The sequence below is a fragment of the Oryctolagus cuniculus genome, chromosome 5, assembly GCF_051225735.1.
Source record: "Oryctolagus cuniculus isolate XC-2025 breed Fujian yellow rabbit chromosome 5, ASM5122573v1, whole genome shotgun sequence".
NCBI classification, from domain to species: domain Eukaryota; kingdom Metazoa; phylum Chordata; class Mammalia; order Lagomorpha; family Leporidae; genus Oryctolagus; species Oryctolagus cuniculus.
This window is the reverse complement of record NC_142871.1, coordinates 64,096,814-64,107,965: the sequence shown is the minus strand read 5'-3', so window position 1 is coordinate 64,107,965 and position 11,152 is coordinate 64,096,814. Positions and strand designations below refer to the sequence as shown.

The 11,152-nt window shown below is 50.4% G+C and overlaps 1 protein-coding gene across 1 annotated transcript; it reads right to left on the bottom strand.

Moving 5' to 3' along the window:
• Window positions 1–5,194: 5,194 nt before the first annotated feature.
• CD24 (CD24 molecule) lies at window positions 5,195–10,111 on the bottom strand. The gene is made up of 2 exons (XM_089332770.1): window positions 9,960–10,111; window positions 5,195–6,928 (listed from the first exon to the last, which is right to left on the bottom strand). The coding sequence occupies exons 1-2, from the start codon at window positions 10,026–10,028 to the stop codon at window positions 6,755–6,757; spliced, it is 243 nt and encodes an 80-aa protein (XP_089188896.1). The 5' UTR covers window positions 10,029–10,111; the 3' UTR covers window positions 5,195–6,754.
• Window positions 10,112–11,152: the final 1,041 nt, after the last annotated feature.

Below are 11,152 nucleotides of genomic sequence, written 5' to 3'. Positions count from 1 at the left end.
TTACGAACCAGGTGTGTTCCAAACCACCAGATCATAAAGCCTGGTATGCACAGTAGTGCTCTTGTACCAAATCAAGGTGCTCTACAGGATACTTCAGAAGTTCATGGAAGGGGCTGGCACTGTGGCGTAGCCGGTTAAGCCACCGTCTGCAGTGCTGGCATCCCATGTGGGCACCAGTTTGAGTCCCAGATGTTCCACTTTTGATAAGCTCCTTTCTAATGCACCTGGGAAAGCAGCAGATGGCAACTCAAGTGCTTGGGCCCCTGCACCCATGTGGGAGACTTGAAAGAAGCTCCTGGCTCTTGACTTCAGCCTGGCCCAGCCCCAGCTGTTGCACCATTTTGAGAAGTGAACCAGCAAACAGAGGACCTCTCTCTCTCTCTCTCTCTCTCTCTCTCTCTCAACTCTGCCTTTCAAATAAATGAATCTTTTTTAAAAGTTCATGGACAATGCATATTATGAAAAAAATTATGCATAGATTTCAAACATGTTTGCATCATAGTACATTTATTTTTCAGTTCCATTTTTCCAGGAACTTGAGACTGGGTTTGAGGAGGCCCTACAGACACAAGTAAGTTACATAAAGATGTGGTACAAATGCCCATGACCCCTAACCCAGCCACGCTGCCTCCTTTCTCCCACCCTGCACCAACGGCCTCATAAAGAGCTCCCTGTGATGAGTTGAGAAAGAGGAAACTCGGGTTAGGTTTGTAAGATTCTGCACAGAAGCCAGTGCTGTGATGCAGCCAGTTAAGCCACCACTTGTGATGCTAGTATTCTACACTGGAGTGCAGGTTCAAGTTCTGGCTGCTCTGCTTCTGCTCCAGCTCCTTGCCAATGAACCTGGGAAAGCAGTGGATAATGACCCAAGTGCTTAGGTTCCTGCCACCCATGTGGGAGACCAAGATAGAGTCCCAGGCTCCTGGTTTTGGCTATCTGGGGAATGAACCAACCGATGGAAGTTCTCTCTCCTCTCTCTCTCTCTCTCTTTCTCTCTCTCTCTCTCTTCCTGTCTCTGTCACTCTGCCTTTCAAATAAATAAATATTTAAAAATAACATCATAGATGAATTTTTTAAACAAAAAAGTTCTGCAAAATATGCTGGCAGTTTCTGGGCTGAGGCAAGCATTTGGTACCAGTTAAGTGCCCAGTTCAGAGTGCACGGGCTCAAGTCCCAGCTCTCCTTCTGATTCTAGCTTCCCGCCAATGTGCACCCTGGGAGGCAGCAGGTGAAGGCTCAAGTACTTGGGACCCTGACACCCACATGGGAGACCTGGATAGATTCCCAGGCTCTTGGCTTTGGCCTAGGCTAGCCTTGGTTGTTGTGGGCATTTGGGGAGTGAACTAAAAGATGAAAGATCTTTCCCTGACTCATTTGATCTCTATGTTAAATAAAATAAACAAATAAGTACGTTTAAATGACTATAACCCCAACTAAAACATTGCTTTTTAAAAGACTTATCTATTTGAAAGGCAGAGCAACACACACACACACACATACACACGTATCTTCCATCCTCTGGTTCACTCCCCAAATGCCCACAACAACCTGGAAGCAAGGAGCCAGGAACTCCATCTGGGTCTCCCTCATGGACGGCAAGGACCCACACAGTTGGACCACCTTCTTCCTTTCCAGGAGCATTAGCAGGGAGCTGGATGAGAAACAGAGCAGCCAGGACTCCAGCTGGCACTCCTATAAGGGTAGTAGCTTAACCAGCCATGCCACAACACCAGTTTCCAAAACATTTTAAAACATGGGCCCATACAGCTCTGAAATCCCTCCAGGACACTGTCCCTCAAGGACAGTGATGTGGGGCAATGCTCTTAGTGGGCAGAATTTCAAGCCGCACTCCTCACAGTGCATTTTGCTTGGAAGGAGAAACGCTCAGTAGTCTATCCCGACTACTGGGTTGTGGCCAGTGGTTTGTCTGGATGGAGTTGGAAGAAACATGATTGGAAAAGTGGTGACAAGTCATCCAGGGGAGAGCATGGAGGGAAATGGGCCAAAAATGTGAGATACTTGTGTCCCATGTGAATGCTCACCAAAGGGTGACTCAGCAGAGATGGGTTTTAATAATCAATGGAGGGGCCAGCGCAGTGGCGCAGCAGGTTAACACCCTGGCCTGAAGCAGTGGCATCCCATATGGGCACCGGTTCGAGACCCGGCTGCTCCACTTCCGATCCAGAAGATGGCCCAAGTCCTTGGGCTCCTGCACCCACGTGGGAGACCCGGAAGAAGTTCCTGGCTCCCGGCTTCGGATTGGCACAGCTCCAGCCGTTTCAGCCAATTAGGGTGTGAACCAGCAGATGGAAGACCTTTCTCTCTGCCTCTCCTTCTCTCTCTTTGTAACTCTTTTAAATAAATAAATAAATCATTAAAAAATAATCAATGCATAGGGTGACCCATTCTGTGGCTACCAGCTAGCTTCTTTCTCCAGCCATCATCTCTGTCACTTCTCATGAACAAAGTGGCCATGGCGGCAGAGGCCCAGGACAGAGACTTATTTTCACCATAGCCCACCTGACCACAACCAAATAGCACCAAATCAGCTGCTGCAGAGACCAGCATTGAGTGCCCTAAATGACACCATCCCTCAGGGTGACCAGCCAGCTACTCAGGGGAAGGTTAATTACACTGACCTTCCCATTGGGAAAGAGACGGTGCTCTGTTCTCACTGGAATATTCTTATTCTAGATATGAATTTGCCTTCCCTGCACACTAAGCCTCTGCCAAAAGTGTCATCATGGGCTCTTAGCGTTTTATCCCCCATCAAGGCAACCCACACTGCTTCTGACCAAGGAATTCACCTCACAGCCAATGGCATGGTCATGGGACTCAGTGATCTTGTCATGTTCTCCACTGTCCTGACTGCATAACAGAGGAATCACCCTTTGAAAACTCATGTTGCGGGGCTGGCGCTGTGGCGCACTAGGTTAATCCTCCGCCTGTGGCACTGGAATCCCATATGGGCACCGGGTTCTAGACCCGGTTGCCCCTCTTCCAGTCCAGCTCTCTGCTCTGGCCCAGGAGTGCAGTGGAGGATGGCCCAAGTGCTTTGGTCCCTGCACCTGCATGGGAGACCAGGAGAGAGCACCTGGCTCCTGGCTCCTGTAGCTCCAGCCGTTGTGGCCATTTGGGGAGTGAACCAGCAAATGGAAGACCTTTCTCTCTGTCTCTCTCTCTCTCTCTCTCTCTCACTGTCTGTAACTCTACCTGTCAAATAAATAAAAATCTTAAAAAAAAATAAATAAATAAACTCATGTTGCAGCACCAGCCTAGGACAATACCTTGCAGGGCTGAAGCAGTGTTCTCCAGGTCATACTTGCTCTAAACATGGTGCCATTTCCCCTGGGCAAGTGGCACGGATCTAGCAATGCAGAGGCGAAAATGGAGGAGCACCACTCACTATTGCCTCTAGGGGTTCACTAGCAAAGTTCTATTCCCTGTCCGTGAGCCACTATGCTCAACCAGTCTAGAAGTCTTCATTCCAAAGGGAGAAAGGCTTCCACCAGGAGACAAAGCAAATGAGCTCGCTGAAGTATCGGGTTGAGCCAGCGATCCAGCCCACTCTAGGCTCAAGCCACTTCCTCAAAAGGCAAAGAAGGGAGCTCCAGTGCTTGTGGAGGGACGGACACTGAGTTGCTACTACACAGTGCAGGATAAGGAAGAGTATGTCTGAAATACAGATCCCTTAGGCACCTGTTAGTATCACCGTGTCCTGTGATTAAAGCAACACTACAAATGAATGCAAGCAAAGGCTTGGCTCACTCTGCCAGGCTGGAGAACCATGACCCCCTCCCCGCTCCCCGAGGTGCTTACAGGCACATAATTAGAGACCCTTCATCTGAGCAGGCCTGACTGCAACAGAAAGCACAGAACAGAGGTCCCTTGAAGACACCCCACCTGTGGCTGCACCACCCACTGACTCCCTGGAGTTCCAGCCTCCTTTCCTAAACTAAGATGTCAGAATCGCAAATCCAGGCACGCACTTGATGGGGCAAAGGAATTCACTGGGTGCAAAAGAAACAAATAGGAGTTAATGTCCAGGAAATCAAAGTGTTCTTGAAGGCCTCCATGCAGATATGGAAGGAGTGGTGCAGGCTCAGAGATTAAACACATGCTGTTCCACCCACCAGGAATTCCCCCCAGATCTTCCCACCAATGTCGTCATCCAGAGCTCAGTATAAACATCTAAGGTGTTCACAGCCCTACCTGACAGCATTTGACAGTATACTGCCCCCTTGTCATTATACAGATGTCTTTCTCAAATGAAAATTTTGTCCAGGGGCCGGCATTGTGGCATAGTAGACTAAGTTTCTGCCTGTGGTGCCAGCATCCCACATGGGATTGAATCCCAGATGCTCCACTTCTGATCCAGTTCCCTGCTGGTGACCTGGGAAAGCAGTGGAGGATGGTGTTTTGGCCCCTACACCCCTGTGGGAGACCTGGAAGAAGCTCTTGGCTCCTGGCTTCAGATTGGCCCAGCTCCAGCCATTGCGGCCATTTGGGGAGTGAACCAGCGGATGGACGATCCCTCCCTGTGTAACTCTGCCTCTCAGATAATAAATCTTTAAAACATATATTTTGTCCAGCAAGTTCAGCATTCAATCTTCAGTATCCTGGTATATAACAAGTAGTTCCTGAATCTAAGGGTGCCCCTGTAAAGGCTTAAAGATGTTAACTTCTGGGGCCGGCACTGTGGCACAGGTTAATCCTCTGTCTGTGGCGCCAGCATCCCATATGGTCGCTGGTTCTAGTCCCGGCTGCTCCACTTCCTATCCAGCTCTCTGCTATGGCCTGGGAAAGCAGTAGAGGATGGCCCAAGTCCTTGGGCCCCTGCACTCATGTGGGAGACCTGGAAGAAGCTCCTGGCTCCTGGCTTTGGATCGGCACAGATCCGGCCGTTGCGGCCATTTTGGGAGTGAACCAGCGGATGGAAGACCTTTCTCTCTGTCTCTCCCTCTATCTGTAACTCTATCTCTCAAATAAATAAATAAATAATCTTTAAAAAAAAGATGTTAACTTTTAGATAGAATTCTCCAGTCACAACTTGATGCTGGTTGGGAGTATGGAAATAGATGAACTGTAATAACGCTGTTAACAGGCAACTATTGAGGTACATCCCAAATGGTTTCAATTAACCATGAGCACACACGATTTCTCTCTTGTACTAGAAAAAATTAATATTCAAGGATTTCTCTTTCAGCCATTTATTTCTTTTTTATTTACAGTTTGTGTTCAATGCAAATCAATTCCATAACATGAGAAGTTACTATGAATCAAAGCATAAATACACAAACACATATACAATCCAAAATAGATGTACAGCATTTAGGTATGAAGCAAAAGGGAGTGTTCATTCACACACACAGTAGCTTCAGATCTGTCCAACCTGGTTGTTCCCATGTAGGTCTCTAGGGATGGTTAAGAAAAAAACAAAAGACCTTGGTTAAAGACTCCTGTGGCCATAATTAGATAGTGGAACAGCTAAGCATCAGTGTGTGACCATGCGAACAAAAGATTTCAGGGAGTGTCTTTTTTCTTTTAAAAGGTCTCTGTGCATCAAGGGAGTTGTGAAAGATTTACTGCAGACTGAAGCCAACGTTAGGCTTAAAACTATCTAACTATCTAAAAATATTGACTGGTAACAGAAAGTGTTCCAAATGTGGCTATTCTGATCCATCGTTGTTGGATTCTTTTTTTCTAAAAAAAGTATTTACATAAAAAGTATAAAAGTTTTTGTGAATTTAATGCAAGTTAGCTTTCAGTCTTCACTTCCCAAATACTTGATTTACAGTTTTGGCTTCTTTGCATTCTTGCCTATTTTTTTATTTCAACATATCTCACTTCACCTTTAGAACAGACCCTTTTGGAAACTGCAAAAAGTACTCAACAGAGGCAGAAATAAAGCAGCAGCATTTTGAAATTAGTTGAGGTCAGTGCAATTCTACTCTTTGGAATCGGTTTAAATGATCCTGACACTCTTGTTGAAAGAAAATACGGGGTGGAAAATGCCTACCGTTTGACTTTATGAGGATAAGCAAGATTTACTCATGCTTGGATTTGGGGGTAGATTCCAATCCATCATTGCCCTGGTACAAGTCAAGTACTACACAAAAGGTCAAATGCAATGTCAAATCCAAAGCCTCCAAGAAAGAGTTCAGTCCTTAAGAGAACAGTGATAACTTAACCATGTGAAACTTTAGAGAGGATCAGCATTCAATTAGTACTGCTGAAACAACACACTGAGGAGCTACAAGAACACCTGGAATTCCTTCTAATGTACATATAAATAGAATCATGGGCGCTTTTTGTATCACCTAACTGGTTTATGGCCTTATACATTTGATAAACCAAATGAAAAGTGAATCTCCATTCCACATCCCACCCTTTATCTCTAGGTAAGACAAAAATCTATTTGGATTTTCAAGGTAGAGTTTTAAGTGTTCATGAATTTCTTCAGCCACATTCAAGAAAATGATGTCTTTAATTTTGGAGGTTGTCTCTCTTCATCTTGAACATAAAACTCCAGCAGATTTAATATTGGCATTCGTCACCTGGTCAAACTCTTCCTGTGTTCTTCAAGCCAATGAAATTTGGGATTCGCAACATTTTCTGTGTCAACAAAACATGGCATGGAATCAGTAGATTTGATGAAGATCTGGTTTTTCCTGGCCACGCTGGACTTCTAGTCGCCATCTGGATTGGGTTTAGAAGAAGGGAAAATGCTGATGTTTCTTGGTCTGAGTCTCTTTTAACAGTAGAGATGTAGAAGAGAGAGTGAGACCATGAGGAGACTGGCTGCTGACGACTGTAGGACATTGCCATCTGCCCTACTGGTGGCATTGGTTGGACTTGGAGCAGTCGAAGAAACATTCGGGGAGGAGTTACTTGACATTGTTACCACAGTTGTTTGATTTGAATAAATCTAAAACATAAAAAAGTTAGACTGATAAATTGCCACACGCCACAGCTACCACCAAGTACATTCTAACATATAATCAAGGTAGATGATATGTTGTTAGATTGCTCTTTTCCCATTGTTCCCTTACACACATCATTGAGTTCTGAATCCCTGCCCAGTTCCACCAAGGTCATTCTCATTAGTTCCAAAACAAATGACTTAAAAATCCCTAAAGAATGCAACTGGGGAGAGGGCATTTGGAGCAGCAATGAGGCCACTGCTTGGGACAACTGCCTTCCATGTCAGAGTGTCTGATTAGAGTCTGGGCTCCCCTCTCCATCCCAGCCTCACTCTCAAGGCATCCTGGGAAGCAGGGGTGCTGGCTCAAGCAGCTTGATCCTTGCCACCCACGTGGAAGACTTGGATTGAGTTCCCAGCTCCTACTTTTGTCCCAGCTGGCCCTGACTGTTGTGGGCCTTTAGGAAGTACACCAGTAGACAGAAAACCTCTATCTTCTTGCCTTTCAAATACATTTTATTAAAAACTTTTTTAAAAAAGAACACAAGTAGCAACAAGAACAAAACAGTTCTTCGGTAAGTATATTCATTTTAACTCAAGAGTATGATCATTTTAAATTCTGTGCAGAGAAAGAGCCAATGATTTAAGAAGTTTTTGAGATTATACGTACTCCCTGGCATTGCAATGTTTTCTCTATTTTCTTAGGGAAACATCTTAATGTTGTGTGAAATCTTTGGACTTTTCACTATTATAAAACATATGGCTCTATAATTGATTGCATCACTATCCCAGATGGGCTAGTAACTTTCACATTACCATACAGTCTTTGTAATTTTCCCTTAGTCTTTAAAGGGGACTTGAGGTATTTTATGTGGGTAATTTCTCCTTTACCTGAAGGGGGCATTCATCCGGGTATCTCATCTGCTCCCCTGAAATACTGAAAAAAATCTGCTCCCTTCTCAAAAATGGCAGTATTTGTTTTAAATTGCAAAAAATTACAAACTCTTGCTTTAAGACAGAATGACTTAAACCACCCTAAAGTCAGGACTTCACAAAAGACAGGGAGAAGGTTTGGTGTTAAGTTTCGCCAGCAGCAGGCTGCCTGCCTGGTCACTCAGTTCAGAGCTATGGCCAAGAACCAAGGTCCCCTCGGTGTCCCAGCATCTGAGTGGCATCATTCACCACTGATTTTTTTTTTTTTTTTTTTTTGAGCCATGAAATGCACAGTCCAGTGGAGCACGTGATAATCTCGCCTTTGTCGGGGAACAAAGGCAGGTCCCAGCTTTCAGCTCTCCCTGCGAGGGAGGGTTTACATGGGCTTCTGATTACAGGCGAGAGGGAGGAGGTGGCACCAAGAGTCTGGGAGCCACATGTACATTTGGCTGCCTATTAATCCAAAGATAAAACCCTCCTACATAAGCACCGGGGCCCTTTGTTGGGAACCCATAAACAAATATTGACCGAAGAAATGTACAAATCGTATCAAAAACAGACTCATGGGGCACCTACGGTGTGCAAGATTCAGCTTGCCCTGTGAAGAACCAACCCTGCCACTAACAGGAAAGCGTTAATATGACAAATTATGGAAAACTGTGTGCCCTGTTTGGGAAGCCCGGTGTGGGGTGCCTGAAGAAGGTAACCTGTTCTTTGTTTGTTAAAAAGAGAGAGAAAGAGAGAGAGCGAGCTTTAGTGTAGCAGGTAACTTAAAAAAAAAAAAAAGCAACAAAAAAAATCCTAGTGCATCCACCTGAAAATCTAAGAGTTCACCACACCACCACCCACGAAGGTTCATCTATCAAACTGACACTAAACAAAAATTTTCCCTTCCAATCTAGGTTTACTTAAATGTGGGGGATAAAGTCGGGTGGGAGAGGGGGTGGGGTGAGCGAGTTGGTTCCCGGCGGCCGCGCCCCTCCCCCACCGGGCACCAAGAAAGGGGAGCGCAGCGGCCCGGCAGCAGGACAACAAAAGGGTCCGGTTCCCGGGTCCCAGAGCGCTCCGCACGCTCAGGCTGCGCTCCCAGACCAGCCCGGAGGCTAGGTGTCTGGCGACACCCACGGACCCAGCGCACCCAACTTTTCGGGGCAGAAACCCCGGGAGACACAGCTCGGAAAACCGAGCTGTGCAAAGTCACCTCTCCACTCCACCCAACCCCACCCTACCCCCGGGTCCGCCACGCCCAACTGCCCCCACCCCCCGGAAAAAAAAACCCTCTAGCTCCCACCGGGGGCACCCACGCATTCACCCCCGGGACAGCGCGGCGACTCTCCAGGCTCCCGCGCTGGGGTTCTGAGAAGGGGTTGACGACGGGGACCCAGACAAAGCCTAGCGGGGGGGGGGGGGGGGGGCTTTGTCCCGTCAAGCCACCTCCCCGGAGCGAGCCGGTCCAGGCTAGCGCCGGGCTCCTAAGGTGACAAGGGACGAACGGATAAGGTCGCACCGTAGAGAGCGCGGCGTCAGCACAGGGTCCCTGCCCAGGCTTCGGCGCTGGGTGGAGGGAGGGGGTGGGAGATAGGGCAAGAGGGCAGGGGCTTCCTCCGGATCCCCAAGCCCCCTCCGGCGGTGGAGGAGGGGCAGGAGCCGCGCTCCCCCAAAAGGGACCGTCCCCTCTCTTTGTGTGGCGCGCAGGGAGCGCGAAGACACTCCTGGAGGGAAACGGCGCTCGGGGGGTGGGGGGTGGGGGGTGAGGACCTCGCCAAGAGCCGGGGCTCCCCGGGAAGGGAGCAAGAGGGGAGCACACCCTCTATTCCTGGGTGGCACCTGGGGGTGAGCGTGGGTGGGAGGCGGTGTGCTCCCTGGGGTGGGGCAGGGTCCTCTCAACCGGTGCATTGTTCCCGGGACCACGGGAAGGGCGGGGGCAACCTGCACGAGGGAATGCAAAGGAGGGACCCCGTTTTGCTTCCCCCTGGGTCAGTTAGGAAAGATCCTTTTCTAGTCGATGGCCCGAGGTTGGGGCGCAGGCTGGGCCCCGGAGGGGCTGCTCCACCCACCCACCCGGGGCGCAGCTCCCCAGCCCCGCCGGGCGCCGGGGCCTCACCTGCGTGGGTAGGAGCAGTGCCAGCAGCAGCAGCCCCAGTCCAAGCCTGGCCACCATTGCTCTGCACATGTCCGCTCCGTCGGTGCGCGGCGCGTCTCGTGGGATGCCGGGTGCGCGGGGATCGGCGGGCTCCGGGCGGGCGCAGGCGAGGTGGGGAGCGCGGCGCGCCGGCGGGACCTTATATACCGGGACCGCTACAATAGGCGTGACGTGGCGCCGCCCGCCCCGCCCCCCCACCGGGCTCCCCGCCGCCCCCTCCCCCTGCCCCCAGCCCCCACCCCCGCCACCACCGCCGCCGCCCGGGCGCTAGCGGGCCGACGCTCCCGGGGCGGCTGCCACAGCAGGTGGGCGGGCGCCGCGGGCTCCTGGCACCCGGGGTGTGTTTCCCCGAGCGGGCTGCGTACGGGCTCGCACGGGCGCCCCGCGACTCCCACGCAGGACCCTGGGCAAACACGCGAGCCACACACGCCGCTCTCGGGGCTGGGCCCAAGTTTCCTTTGTTTCTCCCGGATCTGCCATCTTCCTCCCCCAAAGCAAAGTCAGAGCCTGCGGCGCGGCGGGGCAGCCGGTAGTCCCGGCTGGGACCGCGGCGCTGGGGCCAAAGGGGGTCCTACTCAGATATCAGGGGCCTCCCTGGACGTCCCGCTGGAATTCACTGCCCCTCTCGAACTGTCTGTCGGGTTTGGTAGATCCCTGGGACCTGGAGCCGGCGCGCACCGGAGCCAAATGTGCGCTCCGGTCCCCGGCCGCCCCTTTCCCCAGCGCTGGCTTTGTGTCTGGAGCTTCTCGCGTCCGCCGGGCGGTGCCAGCTCCCTGGCACACCCCGGGGAGCACCCTCCCGAGAGCTGGGGGATGTACACTGCTGGCCACTGGGTTTCGCTCCCCCTACACACACACACACACACACACACACACACACACACTCCCCCCCCCCCCCCCCCGCCGCGCTCCCGCTGCAGTGGCTGGAGGAGGTGGCCCACCCAGTGGTACGTCTCCTCCCTCCCGCACGGAGTAGCTCCCGGGTCCTCCAGAATTCCCCGCCACTCTCGAATTCCTGGGGACCCGCTTCTTGCGTCTCTGGGAGAACGCACTTGCTCGCCAGTCGTTTCTCGAGCAAAAGTGTACGGGCTAAAAGCATTTATTTTCCATCGTTGCCATTAGACAACTTAATGAACTGGCACAAATAGGAGATT